At 37.0% G+C, this 23,456-nt stretch overlaps 1 protein-coding gene across 1 annotated transcript in view; it reads right to left on the bottom strand.

Moving 5' to 3' along the window:
- The window catches only part of Raf (serine/threonine kinase raf oncogene), a 439,038-nt gene that overhangs the window by 95,138 nt on the left and 320,444 nt on the right, over positions 1 to 23,456 (bottom strand). The window contains exon 12 of the mRNA XM_090387771.1: positions 11,904 to 11,988. Within this exon, the coding sequence (XP_090243897.1) occupies positions 11,904 to 11,988 (85 nt within the window). The remainder of the gene's footprint in view (positions 1 to 11,903; positions 11,989 to 23,456) is intronic.

Consider the following 23,456-nt stretch of genomic DNA (forward strand, 5'->3'; position numbering starts at 1 on the left):
ACTTGTTTTTCTCCTTAGTATGAACATTCAATTCAAGCTATAAATAAACAAAACGGACTTGGATACCATAGCTACATTTTTCCTAAAAACTGATTTTTGGTTGTTTTATTTGCTTTTCTTTCTCTTTGTAAAGTTCTTTATAATAGGAAATCGCATTTTAAAGCAACCAAGCAACCTGCTGTTTCCAGAGGAGCTAGTTATTGTCGGTGACTCTATTGTCAGGGAGATGGGTAATGCATTGTGAAAAAAGGATATGTGGAATAGGACCAGGGTATGTTTGCCAGGGACAAAAGTTGATGATGTTGTACAGCAGATATTATCTTTTAAGGACATAAAGGGTGATATTGTTGCACACGTTGGCACTAATGACATTAAGAGCAGGAGATCTGCGGACTTACTTAACAAGTAGAGGTCAATGTTGAGAAAAAGTTGCAAGTCGGGATTAAATTTGAAAGTGTCTGCAATTCTTCACGGACAAGATAGGAGGGAGTATGTGATGAAAGCCTTGTCAATCAATTCGGCCCTGGAGAGACTGTGCAAGGCTCACGGAGAAAATTTTTTCTCAGCATAGTCTGTGCTTGTTAACAGGAGAAACTGCTTCTACAGGGATGGGATACGCTTAACTAGAAAGGGTGCAAGAATATTTGCTGATGCTATCAAGGCAGTGTTGGTGGGTCTGAAAACTGCAAGATTGGGGGAATTCACAGACTAATAGATTAATAGTAGCTGCAGGTGAAAGTGATTCTTGCACTGCTTCTACTGGAATGAGCAGCAGCCTGGAAAGCAAATGTACTGGAGATTTCAAGGAATTTGGGAGTTATCATGCTGGGAATTATCCCAGCATGATATTTTTCATTTGAATGCTGGGATCCCAGCTTTCAAAGCTGGGAGTTATCATGGACCAAGTAAATACATGGGCTGTGTTAAGGTAGCTAAGTATAAGAACAGGTGCATGTATACTTGTGTGTACACCAATGCTAGGAGTGTAATAAATAAATTTGATGAATTTGAGGTGATGGTGAAGACATCAAAGGCGAATATTGTTGAGATATGAGAGACATGTAACACAGATAAGGAATGTGGAATTGGAATTTGGGGAGTACAATGTGTACAGAAAGGATAGACAGAATAGAAAGGGAGGAGGGGTTATGCTGTTAGTTAAGAAACACGTAAAATCAAAGGAAGTGCATCCAGCTGACATGGGTGGACAGTATAATGTTGAGTCATTTGGCATGACAAGCAATGGGAAAGCAAAATTGACAGTAGGAGTGTGTTATAGGCCTAATGGCTCCGATGAGTACAATGAACAACTGTACAGAGAAATAAGAGTGAACCAGTAAACCAGATTGTCTTATAATGAGGGATTTTAACTTCCCAGATATTGACTGGAACTTGTGGATTGCTCACTCGGAAGGCTTTTGGGGATTATTGGACAATTGTTTTCTACAGCAGCATGTTTGAGAGGCAACTAGAGGGAGTAATACTCTTGATCTGATTATCAGCAGTGATTCTCCATGCATTAAGAATCAACAGATAAAGAAACCACTAGGTGACAGTGATCACAATGACATGATATTTTTTTTTTTTTTTTTTTGATTTGGTAGTTGTTGGCGCATCGGCTCCTGTGGCCATATTGCACCTCCCAAGGTTTTTGCAGTACTTTGATCCAAGCCCGAGGCGGGAATCGAACCCGCGACCTTTGGGTTGCCGGGCAGGTACTTGACCCACTCGGCATGACATGATATGGGATTTACTTAAAGATGTGACGACCATCAGAGGTAAAGGGAAGGGTTTTTGCTTTTGTAAAGGTGACTATAGTGGTCTCAAACAGTTTTTAAATTCTATACTGTGGAACCAACTGATGATGTTACCAACAGCAAATTCTAAATGGGAAGCATTCAAGGAAGTACCGTATTTCCCCATGTATAAGACGCACCCTTTTTTGAAAATTGTGGGGTCTAAAAACTGGGTGCGTCTTATACAGTGGTTTTAGATTTTTTCACTTGCATTTCCCGTTTTTTCGCAGTTGTTGTCTTTGCGCTCATTGTTTCGCACTTGTTACCGGGGTGCTAGGTTACGTTTTGCCACGTTCTGCCCAGAAATGGCTCAGTAAAGATTTTCGTACAGTGCTGCTGAACGTAAGTTTGGTCCTCCTCCAATTGAGAAAACAATTTGAGACTGGCTACGGGAAGAAGAAACCCTACTGAAAACGCCACGGCAGAAGAAGGCCATGAGAGGCAAGTCAGCAAAATGGCCTGATTTAGAGAGGGAATTGAAGAGCAAAGGGCAATTGGAATTCCTGTGTCCACAAAGATGGTTCAGCATGAGGCAAGAAGAATTGCTGATGAAAAAGAAGTTACTGATTTCAAAGGAGGACACAATTGGTGCTTCAGGTTCATGAAACGGAATGGGCTAAGCATGCATACATGCACCAGACTTGCCCAAAAGATGCCTGAAAGCTATGAGCAGAAGGTCCTTGAATTTCATTGTTTTGTCATTCAATGTTGGAAGACACATCAGTTTGAGTTGGGACAGATTGCAAATATGGATGAAGTCCCCCTTCAATTTGATGTCCCAAGTAACAGAACTGTTCATAAGAAGGGGGTGAAAACTGTAACTGTGAAGACAAGTGGACATGAAAAGAGCCATTATACAGTTGTTCTAGCTTGTTGTGCTGACGGAACCAAGCTGCCTCCTATGCTGATTTTCAAACGCAAAACAATGCAAAAAGAAGACATTCCTCGAGGAATGTCTTCTTTTTGTCCACGTTCATGACAAGGGTTGGATGGATCAGGATGGGATGAAGATCTGGTTTGAGAAAATTTGGAGCAGGAGACCAAGTGGGCTCTTACACAAACCTGCCCTATTGGTGTTTGATCAGTTCAGGGCACACATAACAAAAAACACAAAGAAGATTGCTGCAGAGCAAAAAACAAAATTGCCATCATACCTGGAGGCTTGACATTCCAGCTCCAACCACTTGATGTCAGCATTAACAAACCCTTCAAAGCTGACATGAGAGACGAATGGAACTAATGGATGAAGTCTTCTGGGGACAATTTGACACCAGCAGGAAGAGTGAAGAAACCAACTATAGGAGAAGTTTGTACCTGGGTGAAAAGATCCTGGGATAATATCAAGATTGAGATTGTTGTCAAGTCATTTAAGAAGTGTGGCATTTCAAATGCCATAGATGGAACTGAGGACGAGGCAACATATGAAGACAGTGATTTGTCATCAGACACAGATGAGGCCAAGCTAATGGATGGGAGCTGTATGAATTTTATGATGAATAAAACTTGAGTTCAATAACTTTATGTAATACATTTTTTTTCAAATTTCGGGCCCCAAAATTAAGGTGCATCTTATACATGGGGAAATATGGTAATCTTGGAAGCTCCTAGGCTTTTCATACCAACTAAGAAATACTGTTCAAGGTTTAGGCCTAAATGGATGGCAGATGAATTAATGAGACTCGTGTTAGAGAAGAAAAATGCATGGGATGCATATAAATTATCAGGCGACACAGAAGACTATGATAGATATAAGTAAGTCTGTAATCAAGTCACAAAGGAGATTAGGCAAGCTAAGGCAGATTATGAGAAATTTTTGGCGAATGATACAAAGAAAAACAGCAACAACTTCTTTACTTATGTAAACTCTAGAAGGAATGGGATGAAATCAGATTGGTCCACTTGACATCGATGGTTCGATTGTTAATGAACCTGCTTAGGTAGCTGGCAAACTGAATGAGTATTTTGTATCTACATTCAAAATGACGAATGTCTGTAAGGAAGTGGAGGCAGGAAGTTTATCCGGCCTCCACTTCCCCACTATCAAACTCTGGCAGGGAGCTAAATGATTTTGTAATAACTGAGAACAAAGTGGGGGAGAAATTGTTGAAATTGAACATAAGAAAGGCACCTATCCAGTTATATTAAAGGAGGCAGCAAAGGAAATGAGCAAACCCTTAGCCATAATTACGAAAGTTTCCTTAGACTCAGGGGAGGTCCCCATGGACTGGAGATGGGCAAATGTATCTCCAATTCACAAAGGGGGGGGGATCAATGGGTGACACGAGTAATTACAGACCTATTAGTTTGACTTCTATTTCAGAGAAAATAATGGAGTCATTGGTTAAAGAAGCATTGCAGGATCATCTATACAAGACAACAGTAATAATTCAGGCACAGCATGAACTTGTTAAGGGGAAGTCTTGTCTGACCAATTTGATTGGATACTATGATATGGTCAAAAAGTAACTGGATGCAAAAAATAATTTTGATATTATATACTTGGATTTTAGGAAAGATTTTAATACTGTTGCACGTGGAAGATTACTGTACAATTTGGAGCAGTATGCCATTAAGGGCAAGTTGCTACAATGAAAAAAGGATGGTTGAGTGGGAGAAGACAGAGTGGTAATCAATAGGCACTGCTCTTCGTGGACTAATGTTATTAATGGAGTACCCCAGGGTTCAGTGTTGGCCCATCATTGTTTTCTATATTCATGAATGCTACTGATGAAGGTATATCAGGGTTAATGTCTAAGTTTGCAGATGATATGGGTTGTTAATGACAGTAATGATAGTACAATATTGCAAGAGGATCTAGAAAAATTGAGCAGATGGACTGAGAGGTGGCAACTGAAATTTAACATTGACAAAAGTAAAGTACTGCATATGGGTAGCAGTAACCCCAGAGTAACGTATCAACTGGGCGTTACTACACTCAGGGTAGCGGAGAATGAAAAGGACCTGGTGGTAATTGTGCAGTCAAGACATGCTGCAAGAGTAGCTCATGGAGCCTTGTCAATAATACAGCAGACTCTTGATTAACCGGGACACTTCGAGACTGCAAATTAAAAAAAAAAAAAAAAAAATCACCAGAAATCAAAAAATTCAAGTAATAACTAGAATAGGTATAAACAGATATTTTGCAAATCGTAAATAAGCGACAAGCGGCATTATAAGTCGTCACTGGGAGATTAGTGTACCTATTATCTTGCAATCCCTGCTGTCTTCATACTCGCCATTAAAAAAAAGAGATTGTGGTCTGTTGCAGCGCAAAAGCACAAATTTAGTTTCATTATTTGTCAGGGATGTCAGAATTTTTTTTTTTTGGGTAGAAATCGCAAAAATGATGGGTAAATGCAAAAATTTGCGTTTTTAGTTAAACAAAAACTTGAAATTATTCAAAAGTTTGAAAACGGTGCATCTGTTAAATCTCCAAGGAACCATTATAATGTTGGTGACCAAACCATTTTACCGTAATAATGTAAAAACCCACACAATTCCAGCTATCAGTATTATCGTAAATGCAATAAGATCGAGTTTACTACCCATTTATAATTAGATGCACGAACAGTAACCCGGAAGGTGCAAATTGTTTAATGGCAGTGACCTCCAGAAATGTGCTTTAGTAAAATGTGAGTTCGCGTGAGGTGATAATAGTGTTTCCCCCTTAATCCTGTGAAGTTCTTTTCAGAAAATTTCATTTTGACCATTATCATGGTGCTGACTAAGAAAATAAGCAACAGTGTTACTAGTAAATCTATCAACAAAAGGAAAGCGATCGATTTGGATCAGAAAATTAAGAAGGACGTATGAAAATGGTCAAACATTAACAAGTATCGCACAGAATTCAGATTTGTCAATAATAGTATAGTAGCAATATGTTATTAGTCAATCCCGAGTTATGTAAAACTCGATGAAGTAAGAAGTCCTGGAAAGTATCTCTTACATATGTCGGGGACTTTTGTATTTTTGGATTAACCAGGAAATCAATTATCTGGGATTTGTTTTTTACCATCTATCCCAGAAAAGCGAGAGTCTACTGTATACAGGAATTTTGCTAACAGGGATAAGGAGGTAATTGTCTCCTTGTAAAAGGCAATGGTCAGGTCACACACTGGGTACTGCATACAGATCTGGAGACCTCATTTTAGGAAGGATGTAGAGCTGCTGGAATGAGTACAGAGAAGGGCAACGAAACTGGCAAATGAAACAAAGGATTGCTGTTACCAAGAAAGGCTTAAGTTCTGCAAATTGCAGCATCTGGAGACTAGACACCTGTGAGGTGATCTAATTGAAGTGTATAAGGCCTTGAATGGTTTGAGCCAGCTCAATGCTGATGGGATACTTCCTCTTGTTCAGATTACTCACCTGAGGGGGCATAAATTCAAACTGAGGAAAGACAATTATAGAATATATGTGCAGAAATTTGCCTTTCACCAACAGGTGGTTGATAGTTGGAACAAACTGCTATCTGTTGTAGTGGAAGTTAACAACTTAAACAAGACAGAACTATTTGGAGTAAATGGATGGGTGAAATGGGAAGGTTTTTATTTTTTTTTTTTTTTGGCCGATGCTATATAAGCTTGCTTTCTTGCATTGTATCTAAATAAAAAAAAAAAAAAAAAGAATTTTTAGACATTCAGCAGCCCATATTTTTATAATATTGCAGAAAGTTGACACCAGAGATTTATAATTATCTTCTGTTTGTTATTTGGTTTTTAGGAGCATTAGCAACTAAGGCCATATTGCTCCGGGATATGGGGTGGTCATTCCCTGTCCTTTCAGCATCCTCCATATTTGGTGGTGACGGGCTCGAACCCCGGTCTAATCAAGAAGCGTGTGCTAAGCACTGCTGCTCCTTCCCACCTGGCTATGGAGGCGCCTAGGAAACAGGAAGCCAGAGTACTATTTATGTGTTCAAACTAGTGCCTCATACAACATCAGAACAGCCGACCGGGCTAGCCGAGTGGGTAAAGTACCTGCCCGGCAACCCAAAGGTCGCGGGTTCGATTCCCGCCTCGGGCTTGGATCAAAGTACTGCAAAAACCTTGGGAGGTGCAATATGGCCACAGAAGCCGATGCGCCAACAACTACCAAATCAAAAAAAAAAAAAAAAAAAAACATCAGAACAATTAGCATCAGGGAAGGATATGGTGTAATGGCTACATTCTTGCAAATGCCTATAAAAAGTGCCAACCATGTATCCTTTAAAATAACATGTTGGCCAGATGATTTCAGATTGTTTACAAACCATTGTTCTTTCCCGCCACCCATAAAAAATATATATATATCATAAGGTCATTCTATGAGCCAATACAGCCACAAGTAGCTAGCAAGTCCCCTGTCAGATGTAAACCAAATTCTGAACTTAGCTGACTTCAAAGAAGAAAAGTTTATATCAATCACTCACAGGATAGCATGCAACGGAACCTATGAGTTTGAATATACCGAAAACAAAACCACTGCTGCCAAAGAACAGCACTAACTAACCTCCCCTGCAGAAACAGAAACATTAGCACACACTGATTCATGCCACTTGCCAAAAACCCCTGCCTGGATTACTAACACAATCAATTTAGCAAAATGAGATCACCGCACCTCAATGACCTACCCTCATCAATATGTGAAAGCAGAGATGTCAATCACATATACTAATGTTTAAGCAGCATTTGATGTAGTGTGCCAGTGCTTATTCATTTGTTCATGTGAAGAGTGTCAAGTTCACTGTCAGTGACAATAGGTCTGTTACAGTTGATCTGTGCTGCATTTTGTAGTGGATTTATGGTTAACATGGAATTTTCCTGGTGATCATCAGTAAAAGCATTTTCTCTAAGAGTTTTAGGAGATCTGATGCACTGCAAAGAAGACCACTATCAAGAACTGCAGTGATCTACTATGATTTCTCTCACTGTTACTAAACAAGCATGAAATCAAGCTGCAATTCAATGGATGCAATTATGCCTAAAGGATTCACACAAGCATCCCTAAACCATGGTGCTCTCTGGCTTCTTATTCACAATTTTAATAGCTTTTGTGAATAGTAAAAACATCAGCTATACAGAAGTCCTGAAGATCTTTAGCCTCTTATTAAATAATTCGGAAGAAACCACATCACAAACCAACAAAAACCAGCTTGATCTAGCTCAGTACCTTCATCAATTCAGCCTCACAGTAAACCCAACCAAATCAGTGCTATTTTCATTAATGTCATCACCAACTATCCATAAGACATGCTTTTCGTGATGCCTTGATACTGACTGCAGAGAAAAATTCAGATACCACCTTTACATGCTAACTTGAGTTACCTGCTCGTGATAGCTAGCAAGTTAACATCTATGATACACTGAAGACGGATCACACACTGTAAATTACATTGATATTGTATTTTATCCACCAATCCTTTATACTGCCCAAATGTGGACATTCAGATAGACTAAAGGCCATCTTTTATACTGCCCAAATGTGGACATTCAGATAGACTAAAGGCCATCTTTACTGCTAAGTACTGGCTGCTAAAATGGGCAACTAGCAAGCATAACATCATTCCTCCCCAGCTTTGCCCCAACCACTATAGCTCAGTAGTTATGTCCAAAGGCATCTAAGTGCTGATAAAGAAATGCTACCTCAACACAATCATTAAACTCAGTGACTTGTATCACTGAACCTTCATCCTGGAACTCCTGCAGATGGTGAACCCCCATGCCCTCCTCATGACCACCCTTTTGCTTTGCTCATCACAGAAATGTCTTCATCTAGGTGACAGATTTCTCTCTGATCAAATGCCACAGTAAGTGAAAAATCTGGACACAGACTTCATTGATTGAGTTTATCATAAGTCAATCCTGTTACAGCTCTCTCTTCTGCAAAGTAACTCACAAAGAATTCCTGTTTGCTCACAATATTCCACAACAGATACCTGAAAAGGAATGATTCAGTACCACAGAGGTGTTTTGTATGAACTCTGAACCAGTCTGCTTCAGTAATCCATCTGTGACTCTAGACCAGGGGTGGGCAACCGGCGGCCTTAAGGCCGCATGAGGCTTTCTAAGATCTTATGTGTGGCCTTTGTCACACATAAGATCTTAGAATTTTTCAACATTTTTCAATTATCAGTTGTCAAAATTAGAATTTTGACAACTGATAATTTTTCAGTTGTCACACAAAGATGAAATAAAATCATTAAATAATCCTACTACTTTTAAACTAATATTTTTTAAAATTAAATATTCAAAATGCTTTAATAATAAAAAGCTTTATAGAAACAATATAGAAACATTATTCAGATAATTAATAAAAGAAAATACAAATTTTTTTATCTAAAAAGTAAAATATTATATTTAACTTTTTCTATTTATTTAAAAATCGTTTTTATGTACCACAAATGATAAAAAAACGAAAGCTATTTAATAAAAGAAAAATTCTAATCCTCTGTTAAGTCTGTTAAAATTAAAAAAAAATATTTTAACATAGTTAATAATTTGATGAAAATAGTTTTTTATTTTAAAATTTAAATTGTGATATCGTGATTTTTTATCTGTTGCTTTTTATGTGCATATTTGTAACTGTGAGTATTTTGACAACCGTATGTATTCTTGTCTTGAATTTTGTAATCCTGTAGTTTCTTATGTTTGATTTCACAGCTTAATTTTTAGATTGCCCATCATGTCCAAAAAAGTTAAAAGGAAGTTGAATGAAGAAAACAGAACATGAATTAGCTCAGAATGTAGGAGAACAACTTCAGGTAATAATTCACTCTAAACACGTATATTTTTCAATAGCGTTAGATGAAACCACTGATAGAAATGACTCTGCTCAAATATTATATTTTATTCGTGCTATAACTGAAGATTTTCATTGTTACGAGGAACTACTGGCTTTGGGTACGCTCACTGGAAGGACTAGTGGAATTGATATTTTTAACAACTTTAAAGAAATGTGTCTTGAGAGAGGACTAAACCTTGGTAACCTGGTGAGTGTATGCACGGACGGTGCACCTTCTACGAGAGGAAAGCGAGAAGCATTCGTTTCATTGTTAAAAAACAGAAAAGCCCAATTTAGAAAAGTTAATTTCGTTCCCCTGTATATTACACCAACAAAACCTTTGTGCTAAATCCTCCACATTGAGCAATACTTTGGAAAAAAATTATTGAAATTGTTAATTTTATTCGAGTAAATGCTTTAAGACATCGCCAATTTCGAAGCATGCTTATATTGGATGATGAGACTTGCCATATTATTGTAAAGTGCGCTGGTTATCAAAAGGACAAATTTTAGTAAAAGTTTTGGCTTTGCGAGAACAAATTAAAAAATTTTACGAGGAACAACAACAAGAATGTGATTTATTAGATGAAGAATTTTGTATTCTGCATTTTTGTGTGACATTATGGAAAAGCAAAATGAATTAAATGTTTATTTGCAGGGAAAAACAAGACATATATATGACATGTGGCAAAAAATTCAGGTATTTCGAAAAAAATAAATTTTTTACAAAACTCTTTTCTCTAAATCAGAAATATCTGGGGAACATTTCCCTCTTTAACCGTATTGGACATGCTAATTGAAGAATACAATGATAGATTTTCTGATTTCGAAGAACATACTTTAGAAATGAAATTGGCATATGAGCCACATTCAGTTGATATCCTGACGGCACCATTTAGCTGATATCCTGACGGCACCCACGGAACTACAGATGGAATTAATTGAATTAGGAGAAGATAATATGATAAAGACTTTTTTTGATACAAAAAAAGATCCTATTGAAATATGGAAAAATGCAGTTGAATACCCACGTTTACGTCAACATGCTCGTCAACTGCTGTCTTGCTTTGCAACTACATATTGTTGCAAATCAACTTTTTCATACCTTACACAAATTAAAAGTCATTTAAGGACTCAGATATCTGATATTCATTTAGAAGACAAACTCAAGTTGCATACAACTAAGGTGGAACCTAATATTCAGTTGTTATCTAATAAAAAACAAACCCAAAAATCTCATTAGTTAATTATCAAAAAAGATGTTTCGACTGAAACCAATGCATTCTGATGAGTTTAGCTCATTAAAAATGTGCAATCGAAGTGGTTTCAGCCGAGACATCTTTTTTTGGTAAACAACTCAACCACCAAAGCATCAAATCTTCAACTCATTAGTTACCTCATATTAAATTATTTTTTACAATAGTACAGTTTTTTCTAATTATTCTTGTATAATACACAGAGAGAATGTTAAATAATTGCTATAAATTTTCATTTGAAAACAATTTAGAAAATAATTTATCTTTATAATTATATTTTTTTAAATTTTGTGTTCATATAAAATGTAGGTGGATGTATTATGATGAGAATATTGTAAATATGTGTTTTATTGAAATTTATTTGCTTTTTCTATAGTTATATGTAATAAAATTTAACACTGATAATTTAAATAAATAAATAAATAAATTTTCTGTTTATACTCCGGGACGACCAAATGATCAGGAGTTCACTAGATAGACAGAATACAAGAAACAGCACCGTATTCAGCAGTCACGGGCTTGAACCCGTGACTGCTGAATACGGTGCTGTTTCTTGTATTCTGTCTATCTAGTGAACTCCTTAAGTATGTTTTACTTCGTAAGTAGTGGTACGAAGGATCGGTGCAGCCTTTCCACTATTTCCAAAAATGAATATGGTCTTTTATTCAAAAAAGGTTGCCCACCCCTGCTCTAGACTATAAGACTATATTATACAACAATTTAATTTTATAATTAATTAATATTAATTTATTAATTATAATTAAACTTAATTTTATAAATAAGTCCTTCCCATTTATATAAGCCAATCCTCACCTGTGTGACTTGAAATGTAAAATCCCTTATTTGTTATTGCATTATAGTTAACTTTACTGGATATCTTCAAAAACTACTTTTACCACTATGTAACACCACTGGCCTCAGCCATGAAGTGATTACCGCTCTTTAAAACACATATCATTTATTATCATATTCAACAATTAAGCAATAAAGATCCTCTCATGATGGATAGAACTTCCTGAGGTTTAGAAAAGCTATAAGTTGAAAGAACAATAAAATAATTATGTTCTTATATATTTAAATTAAAGGGTACCTGAGCACAGCTACTTCATTTTTAAAGGCTTGTAACTGAGCTGGTGTAGGATTAGTAACGTTGAGCTTCTTTAGAGCAACTGGACCTAAGAGAGTAAAATTAAACAATAAGTTGAAAACAGTCTACCAATTCAAAAACTACATACTGACACTGACTTCCAACAGGCCTACACCATTTTCTGCCATCTGAAATGAAATTGTCAGGATTTTCCAAAATCATAAGCTTCACTTAACCAAAACTGAACAAAAAAATAATATCAATAATTTTGTAACTACACTAAACTATACACCCAACTTTCCTATAACATGGGTTCACTACAAGTGTGCGTGTGTGTGTGTGGTGTTTATAACAGTTCAAAGTCGGGTCACTTAAATAGACTTTGAATTGTTACAACTCTTGTTTAGTTATTGTTATTATATGCAGTACTAATGAACTTCTTGCTTTTTTGCTTATTAATACAATTTCAATTCCTTATATTAACCTTTCATTGTCGATATCCTAGGTATTTTGACACACATTCCTGTTATAATTGATTAACAATATTTATCCTGAATTGTGCTTTTGATCACAGAATAATAAGCTCTTCATTGCATTCACAACCCATGTTGTGAATCATCGCTATGCTACTGTATCTTGATACTAAACTGTTTGAAGTTTCCATTACTACTGTTGGTAGTACTACACTTCTGTTTGGTATGTGGAATCATAAAAAAAATGTGATAAAAATTTGATAAATAGACAAAAGAGAATGAAGACAAAGAGTTAGACAGAAGCAGTAATACAGAATCATAAATTTATTTTGTGGAATTCTGAGTAAAAGTAGCTTTTTAGTTGTATCCAAAGCAGCAGTGTTCTTTTTATGTTTTGCATTTACAGCCATGAAATTGCGGGATAAGTTATGGCATATTTAAATGAAAGTTTTAATATGCCATAATTTATTTAATATGCCATTAGTGCAAGGTAAATAAAACCAAGACAGTTGTGGACATTTCTACAACTGATGATTCGAAAAAGGCAGTTTTAATTAATTGTTAAAAAATTAATTGTTGGCTCCTGTTCAAATTTGGAATTTAAATGCTCTGTGCATGTACATATATTCTTCACATTTGTTTCTCTGTGAATAAATCTTCCATGTTAATAAAGTTCTTTAGCAAATGGATAATTCTGTTGCTAGAAAGAAAGGAATAAGCTAAGGCCTTTAAGACGAACATTAAAATGATCTCTGGAGCATTCCATATGTTCTTCAATGGATATTGTTTCCATGTAAGGTGTCTCACTCTAATGAATTCGGACTTAAAAATATAGATGAAATGGGGGGGAAGGGAAATCAGATGATCTGTAGTTCAGCCAATCTCAACAGCTGCAAAAAAGCAGAGCAGGCAAGAAATATATTTTTATAAAAAGTATAAGCTACTTTTTAACCATTTGTATCCCAACACTCAATCTCGATTCAAAAGAAGATGCTAATTAACTCTACTATTATCTAATTGAAAATCCCGAAGTTATGCAATCATTTATGGGAGGAGGGGAGAAGCTGGTCCTTCAATTGCCAAGCCCTTCACAGCAAGTAATTGTTTGTTTAAGTTTGTTTAACTGACAAAATATCCATGATATCAAGCTTAAAGCTGAAGCTGTCAATGATACTGCCACTTCTAAATGTTCAGGTGAGTTTAAGGCCACTGCGAGGCTGACAAATACAACCAGCAGTAAATTTTAAACATAAGTGAGCGTGAATCATTTTTCAAACATATTCCAATGGAAGAAAATGCTGCCTTGGGATTCATAGCATTGACAGACAGACTGACACTTCTACTATATTGATCAAGGTCTCTTACGAAATAACTAATCTGAAAACTCCTACCAATCTAGTTCTACAAAGTTCACTTCTTTGCCATTTAAACTTCCACTACTGATAGTACCTACCTTAATGGTTGTTCCAGTATTATAATCAGCACTGTACAGTTTCCTCAACAAGCATAGTGGAGACTTTTTTGACCTGAGTGATGCTCCAGTTGATATGAGTCTTGCTGCTTTGTTCTACCATAGTGATAAGGTTAATATATTCAAAATTACAGCTGGCTTCAATTTTCTCATGCATAGACTCAGCTAGTAGAGATAGAAGCTTTTGTGGTTACTAACAACCTTGCACAACTCATTCATTTACCTATTAGAATACCAGACAATGCTAAACACGCATCCAACACTCTTGATCTTTTTCTCCCCAACAGCCACTCAAAGTACACAACCGAGGCTAAGTATCTCAGGACACAACTCTGTAGTCTCTTCTCCAACAGATCTTTCTCTCTCTCTCTATCTCTCTCTCTCTCTCTCTCTCTCTCTCTCTCTCTCTCTCTCTCTCTCTCTCTCTCTCACGCACATACTGTTCTCAGCCTTATGTAATTTGAATTCCATTCTGATTTCCATTATTCTTTTCCTTGGCCAGATTAATCGTTTCAAATCTTCTGATCCTAATATTTGCTCCAATCACGTGATTCATCTAATCATTATTCCTGTGTATGATGAAGTCCTTTATTCCTCACTCACGCTGCACTAAAATCTTGCCCTTTGTCAGAATCTTGATTTTCCAATAAATGTGCTGAGGCTGTGAAAGATAAAAACAGCATATCACAATTGGCTTCTATCCAAAACTCCAAATCTTCCTACATTACAGCAATTGTAAAAAAATTATTAATAAATTTAAACTCAATTTGAAAAGAATAAGAGTAGGAAATCTGTTTCTTGGAATATGTCAGTCAAGCTTTCTAAATTATGGCCAAAACTAACGGCCACAATTTCTGTCCAACCATACTTCTACTGCTGTTAAAACCAGACAGTTTTATTGCATCCTTGACTAAAGATAAAGCTGACTTATTAGCAACCTACTTTTCCCCTAACTCTTGCATCAATGACCTTGGTAAATTACCTCTTACCACACTAAACACATTCCCCTCGATGCCTTCAGTGGTCTTCTGACAGAAAAATGTTAGAAGAATTCTGAACAATCTTGATGCAAAAAAGCTCTAGGTCCTAATGGCATTTTCCAATTGTTCTCCAAACCTATGCTCCAGAGTTTTCTTGTATTGTGTTGCCTTTTTACATTCACTTATTCTCCCAATGGTGTTTTTTACTTCTGTGGAAATTTTATCATATCCAGCCAATTTCTAAAACGTGGTGACAATTCCCTCCTATCCAATTATCGTCTCATTTCACTTAACTCTACTCTTTTCCAGAGTAATGGAGAAATGCAATCAACTCAACCAGCATATCTTAAATTATCTCAAAACTTTCCATCTAATCAATGATCCCCAATATGGATTCCATAAATGTTGATCAACTGTTCTAACTTCTCAATCAATGGTGGTATTCCTCAAGTTCAGTTCTTTCTCTTTTCCTCTCTATGGATTGAGTTTCCAGTCAGTGGAAACTGACTGGAATGCTAATTCTTTTAAATGCTGATCTCAAGATAATATTTGCAATGGGGCAAAGAAAGATTGGTTAATTTAAAACTCAGTCTTGGTTATTTCTTGCAAAAAATCTATTGTCCCTGAATTATCTTTGATAGTATTCAAGTTCCTAGACAAGATCACACATCTTTATTGGAAACAACCCTGACTTCAAATTGCTCCCCTCTTTTGACATAAGTGTATCATAAATACTGTGTAGACATTTCTACAACTGATATGATTCGAAAAAGGCAGTTTTAATTAATTGTTAAAATATGGACTTTTTGAATTGTATTGTAGAACTTTGAAAAGTTTTTACAAAGATTGCAAAGCATGTAACCACTACCTGATGTTTGCATAAATTTGTTTTACAACATGGCAGTTAAAAGTTTAATTAGGAAATTACATTAAATGCACTTACCTGATGACTTAGTATTCCTTTGTTATTCTCCTGATAAGAGTATATTTTACTCAGTTGTACTTGTTTCTTTGTAAAAGCCATTATTTGCATGCTTGCAGTAAGCATTTCACAAAGAGAAACTGCAATGGTGGCTGCTAATTACAACACATCTAAAACAGCGGGATTGGCTGCATCACATAGCATCTGGCAGCTACCTCACCACTTTGCAATAAATTGCATTATTGCAAACTGCTTTCTGAACTGTCGATTTAAATATGCTCTGATAGAAAAGATTTTTTTTATTTGCTTGGCTTGGTGTTAACTTTATTGCATATTTTTATCTTCAAGTTATATTAAGGATTATTTTGTTTATTTATCTTGTTTAGATTGCTAGATTAATTTAGAATCAGAGTAACCAACAAGTCAGAACCTGGCAATCACAGGAGGAAATACCCAAGGACTGAATGGTTAGCTATTATTTTTTTTATCACATATCCCAGTAATATTATAAGTATTAACACTTACAACCTCTGCATTAAAAAGTTTTCTTTTTTTCACTTTGGCATTACTTTTCTTCTGAAAAGCTACTGGCACTGTACAAATCTATGATTCACCCAAACATGGTTCTTCACATGTGAGGTGGTATCACCAGAACCTTAATCAAACTCAGAAATTATTCAAAAGAAGGAAAACAGGTTAATTAATGTCCTGCCTCTGCTGCATAACTTTTCTGTGGATATTTCAAGACCATTGTTCTTCCAAATTGGCATCCATAATTCTACTATTTCCTTCCAAACAAGCCTGAACACATGCATCAACTAATCGCCATCCATTCACTGTCCAACTCACAAGAACTAACTTTTCTTCTTCCTCTATTTATCGTTTCTATTTTGGTTCTCTGGAACAAACTTTCTTCACCATATATTTCCTGTAAATAATAATCCACAGAAATTCAAGTCTAATGTCAACAAGCATGTTCTATTTTTTCAGCCTTCAACCTATACACAATACTAAAGTAGCACTGGTTCTTATTGATTGCGCGCACGCACATGCACGCACACACTAACTATGATGGATGTTTCAGAACTTCTAATTTGCATTTGTTAAGTGTTACTTGTTATTAATACCATAACAGGCCTGCTACAATCATAAAGAAGATTACCCTCTTCCCCTTTCCAAAAGACTTTTGTACATATTTTTTATGGTCTTTATGCAAACTGGTGAATATCTAACAACATTTACTTCTATTTTCTCTTACTGATATGTGAAAAATGGGGAGCCATTTTTCACATATCAATAAGAATATGTTCTATTGGCAAGGCTTCTTGAGCTACTGGCGCAGATTTAATCTTTGATGGAGAAGGGAAGTCTTTGATCAACATAGCTGCCAAATTTTGACTTTCATAAAAGCTCAAAGTCAGGTGGTTTCTGGACCAAAACAAACTGGGGGAAAAAAAAAAAAAAAAAAAAAAGAGGACTCGTTTTTGCAAAGCAGGGGCTTGCTACAAAAAACAGGTGTAAAGTCCCCGCAGCACTAGAAATTAAATTCCACTGACAAGATACACATTTTATATTAAAATGTGGCAACAGAACCACTTATAGTACAGTATGCTTTCAAACATTAACTAACCTAAAGTCCTTATCAACTAACGTCAGGCTTTCAGGAAGCTTCTATTTGGCAACTGTATCATCGTGCCAGCATGGTGTTGTATCCAAGTTGCAACTGTTCTTCAATTCAGAAACTGTAAAGCTATCACAAAAAATTTATTTACGATACTTTTCTGCATATTTAAAAATGTATCTGGCTTAATTTAATAACATGTAGAATTTTTTTTGTTCTGTTCTCTCTATTTAAAATGTAAATATTTTAATTAAAAATGGCACATTTTAACATGTTACGTTAATCAAACTTTTACTGTTTGAGGTTGTTGTTGTTATTTGGTTTTTAGGAGCATTAGCAACTAACGCCATATTGCTCCGGGATATGCAGTGGTCATTCCCTGACCTTTCCGCATCCTCTGTATTTGGTGGTGATGGGCTCGAACCTCGGTCTAATCAAGAAGCTTGTGCTACGCACTGCTGCTCCTTCCCACCTGGCTACGGAGGCACCTACTGTTTGGGGAAGAAGAGCCGGACTTATCTAAATCATTCAATCAGAATCTTTTCTTGTAACAATTTTGTGCATTTCATATACACAAAGGTCAGACTTTAGTGCTGTCTTTTTCATGTCAGTTGTCCACAGTTCTCATCATAATGCAGAACTACTTTATGCAGAAGGAGCATCAAAAGTTAATGAAATAAAAAAAAATAACAATTCACACAACCAAGGTAAAATTTCGCAACTGTAATCAAACTCCAAGCTGTACTCAGACACTGGGTATTTTCTGTCTCCACTCTCAGTTATCCTAAAGTGACATACAGCTGATAACTGGCTCACATAATGTAATTAGCAAGAGCAATTTGTCCTTAGTTATGAAATTTATTAAAAGCAATTTACCCTTTTTGGCATGGATTACAAGTATTAAACAGCAAATAATGTTTCACAAAATGTGTGTGTCCAATCATGGATATACAATTATACAAAATAAACAACATAACATTTATTTTAATGTATAAATGCACAGTTTGTATACATAAAATGTGCGACTAGTAATGATGGCAAAAACAAAACTTAACGATCTTGTTATCATGTGTGAGAAATTTATTAAATTTCTCATATTGACTAAATTAACACATTAACCATCTATTCACAAACATCTACCATAACAAAACTTCTGAACAGTATCTGATTAAAAATTTCTCTTGATTAGATAACAGTGTCATGTTCTGAACTTTTATGGATACCCTGAACCCACCTGAATCAAAATGGATGTATTCTGGTGGTCTCTTCAACTTTGAATTAAAGAGGTTTTAGTATATTCAGAATTAGCTTGTGATCTACGGAGCGGCTTAAATCCTATAACACAATGCTTATTATGATGTAATTTTGTCAGTTTACTTTAAAAATTTAACTATATTTAAGGTGTCAATGATAGCAAAAATATCTAAACTATATACTGAAAAAAAAAATTAAGTAGTACTAAAAGTGGAGTAGTCAGTATTGAAGTAGTTTATTATGTTATGCTTTCTGTCTGTTTGAATCTGCATGACCACAAAATATGGAAATATCCCTGTAGTCTCTATCTTTTAAATTCCATTGGTCCTAAATTGTCATCCTGGAGTATATATAGAAAAAACATCTAGAACAAGATGGCATGCTTCAAGCCACCACAGGAAACATGATTATATTAAACTTGATGATACTAAGGAAGACTATGAAAAGACCAATAAAGAGAGCCAAGAGAGAGAGGGGTAAAGGTTTTCCAGTTAAGTGAACATTAGATGGAAGGGACCAAATCATTTCAACATAAATATAGAATCATAAACCTGGTAACACAACTGGTGACCCTAGTTACCTAAGTAGTTAATTCCCCCCCCCCCTTTTTTTACAAAGTTCACATGTGCGTTTTTTATACTTGACATTCAGTTGGTCCAAATAACAGGCATCATGAAACAGATGACAGTGTGATCACCAAAAATGTAAGGGAAGAGAAATTATCACATGTAAATGTGAAAAAGCCAAAGCAGCCGATGGGATTTAGTGATATTAAAGAAGGCAGCAAGACTGACTGACTGCCAAATCCCAATTTACAAAAGCAAGTACAATGGTGAAGCAGATAATTACAGATCTGCAAATTTAACTTCTATCAGCAAAGAAATTTATGGAACCCATGATTAAAGACAGGAATGGAATTATGCAAGAAACAAAGTATTAGTTTTATACAAGGAAATTATGTCCTACTAATCTAATAAACTATTATGAAATTTCCCCAAAAGAAATGGATGCAAAGTGCCTAACTTTTGGAGATCAGAACCTTTTTTTTTTTTTTTTTTGGTAGTTGTTGGCGCATCGGCTTCTGTGGCCACAGTGCACCTCCCAAGGTTTTTGCAGTACTTTGATCCAAGCCCAAGGCGGGATTCGAACCCGCGACCTTTGGGTTGCCAGGCAGGCACTTTACCCATCCGGCTAGCCCAGTCGGCAATCAGAACCTGGAAAACTTTATATACAGCATGCATACATTTTACAAGAGAGGGAAAGATTTTTGTAAAATATATGCTGTATTGTCTGAACTAGAATTCTAATTAATAAGTAAATTGGATAATTAAAACAGCTAAAAGGCTTTAAACACAGACATGCACAAAATATTGCAATGTGCTTGAAAATTGAAATATGATAGATAGATACATTTTCCGCAAAATCTATTTACATTCTATGTACAAAAGCGGTAAAAAATAATAAAACAAAAAATAAAAATAAAGAAAATTTTAGAAAGAACATAAAAGGGCACATTTAACTTCAAGAATTAAGTTTGGTTTAGTTTAGTTTTATTGGCGCATCAGCGACTAAGGCTATAATGCGCCTCAAGAATTAAGAACACAGTTTCTTGGCACTGAATCAGTCTCATATTAAATGTCACACGTTGAAGGTCATGGACTCTTCAGTAATGGTGAAGAGGTGATCGCCACTGCTCCATTTGCTGTTAAGATGATCAAGAGTTAGCATTAGTAGAGGCATATTATGCAAGAAAGCAAGCTTATGCAGCATCAGCCAAAAAAAAAAAAAAAAAAAAAAACACACTACTCCCATTTCACCCCTCCGTTCATTCGAAATACCTATCCAGCTGAGCCTTAAATTTATTTAGGCTATCAACTTCCACAACAAGGGATGGAAGTCTGTTTCACCAACCAACTACCTGCTGGCTAAAGGCAAATTTCTGCACATCTATCCTACATCTGTTTTTCCTCAATTTGAATTTATGCCCAATTAATTTATGCCAGGTGATTATTCTGAGCAAGAGGAAGAATGAGCATTGAGCATGCTCAAACCATTTAAGGCTTTATACATCTCTATCAGATCACCTCGCCGGTGCCTAGTCTCCAGACACTGTAATTTGCAAAACTTAAGCCTTTCTTCGTAAGAGCAACCCTTTGTTTCATTCACTAATTTTGTTGCCCTTCTCTGTACTCGTTCCAGCAGCTCTACATCCTTCTTGAAATGAGGCCTCCAGACCTGTCTACAGTACTCAAGGTGTGGCCTGACCATTGCCTTATACAAGGGAATAATCACCTCCTTATCCCTGCTAGAAAAATTCCTGTATATCACTGACAAGACACCATGAGCTACTCTTGCCGCCCGTCTGCACTGCTCAGAGAATTTCATATCTGCCCGCACAATTACCCCTATGTCCTTTTCATTCTCTACCACTGTCAGTGTAGTACCACAGAGTTAATACGTTGCTCTGGGGGTTACTGTTTCACATATGTAGTACTTTAGTTTCTGGTCTTTTACAGTGGAATTCGATCCTGATGGAATTTCCGCTGATGTGTCAACAGGAGGCACTTCATCCCTGCTTCTTGTGTGCTTCAAGTAAAAGCTGTAAATGACTGCCTTGGTGGCAATGAATAAGAAGTTGCAAGTGGTGTGTGATGTCTGCTCAGAGTGGAGTAGGTACCTGTAGTCTTCCGGAGTGTGGGTGTGGTTGTAGGCAAGCTTTGCTGCATCCAAAGCATATTTGATCAGTTCCTTGTTCACAGGGCATGCCAGGAATGTGTGTTCCAGGGTAAATGAAGTGGTGCAGAAGAGGCAGTAGTCTGAGGTGCGTAACCCGAAGATTTGGAGCTTGACTGGGGTAGGAAGGATGTTCTGCCACAGTCTCCACTGGATGTCTGTGTCCGATTTGGAACATTTAGTTCTGTACGGAAGGTTCCACTGAGCTTGGCAGGTGGATGATGGTAAAATCATGGCTGCATGGCGAGACATGATTAGTTGATAGACTTTTTTTGGAGGGTGCAGGAGACGGGGGTACCATGTCTTCTGGTGATGTGATGATGAAGGTTGGTGCAGATGAGAATCCGGTGACATTTTCAATCCCTTTTGCAGTTGTGATGTCTGGAAGAGCTTGTGCGATGACTGATTTTAGAAGTTTGTGTTGCTGCTTTGCATTTGTGGTTTTAATGGACAAGTCTTCTGATCTTTTCCATTCAAGGTGTGGTGTCAGGAGGTCGCCTATGGCTCTAATTTCTGCCCAATTCCACGTAGGATAAATGAGAGGATCACCAGTTGCGGGTTCTGTTAACATTTTATTGTAGAAGTGCGGTTCTGAGAGTATTGCGGGAAGTGATGTTCCCTCCAGGGTGTGGTGAAGGTTTAGTTCTACCAGCGGTGCAGTGCATCTTTATAGAAGGAGTATAGTTTGAGTGGTGCTGGTGCCATGTCCATTCTTAATATTGTTGACAGAGATAGCCCTCCTGTGGCTGTTGCTAGTAACTTATCTGTAGTGCCTGAATATGGGTGTTTCATTTGCAGTGTCTTCAGGAGAAAAGTGATCCGGAAGGCCGTGATTTTGTCTTCAAGAGAGAGCAAACCCTGGCCACCGTGAATGAATGGCTGGCAGAGTTTAGAGCAGGACATACAGTTAGTTTTATTACATAGGAACCTTCGGATAGATGCTTGGATTTGGTGGACAAAGTCAATAGGTGGAGTGAGAACTTTGAAGGTGTGCCAGAGAATGCTTGCCGCCATCTGGTTGACAACAAGCACTCTCTCTCCCTCTCAGTGAAGATGTAGTGCACACACACACTGCTCCATTTCCCAAGTACTCTGTGGAAGCGACTCAGCAATACAGGCCAGTTCTTTTGGAAGAAAGGAGGGACATTGCCGAGATATACACCCCCCAGATTTTTCTGTCCTTCGCTGGACCATGTGCATCGGACGGGGGAGTCGGTTCTTGTTTTTCAATTGCCAGCCCAGAGGCCCCTGGTCTTACAGTGGTTTAGTTTTGCTCCTGATGCTTGAGTGCAGAGATCGTGTGCCTTTTGGATGTCTTCAAACTCACTCTCCTGGCGTATTGCAGGGTCATCTGCATATGCTGAGTGGGTTACCTTTAGCTGGGGCTCTGGTAGCAGTGTTCATCGGGATTGTAGACTGTTAGCAATTTTATTAAGGAATAGTTCTATGGCAATTGTGTGGAGCTGTCCAGAGAGTGTGCAGCCTTGTTTTATCCCTCTGGAGTAAGGAAGGCTGCAGGTGAGATGATTATACAGTTTTAAGTGGAATTTGGCTTCCCTGTATAGCAGATGGATGGTTCGGATGATGTAGGGTCCGTATCCAAAAGCTTTTTCCTGGTCAAGGCTAATTAGTGCTAGGAATTCCTGTTGGCTGTCTGCAGTGGAGAGGAGGTCACAGATTAGATGAAGACTGGCATGTAACGATCTTCCTAGCACAGAGTATGTTTGTTGGTGATTGACAATATCAGGGAGAGTGGATTTTAATCGATTGGCGATTAAATAATTCTTCAGAAATAATTTTTCAATCTGTATTCATTAAGGAAATTGGCCGCCAGTTTTGTAGGTTTGTGCGGTCTCCTTTCTTGGGGATCAGTTGAGTGACAGAGGTCATGACCGAATCTGGAAGACCTTGGGAATGTGCTTCTTCAAGCATTTGTACGAGTAGTATTCCGAGTTAATCACAAAAGGTATGGAAGGATTCAGAAATTAGTCCGTCCAGACCTGGAGATTTGGGAAGGGCTCTGCATGTTGCTGTTAATTCTTGTAGGGTGATTGGTTTCTCCATGTTGCGCTGGACCGAAGGGGGTATTTTTTTTTGAAAGG

This window comes from Mastigoproctus giganteus, chromosome 13 (assembly GCF_048544385.1).
Source record: "Mastigoproctus giganteus isolate SK-2022 chromosome 13, ASM4854438v1, whole genome shotgun sequence".
In the NCBI taxonomy this organism is placed as follows: Eukaryota; Metazoa; Arthropoda; class Arachnida; order Uropygi; family Thelyphonidae; genus Mastigoproctus; species Mastigoproctus giganteus.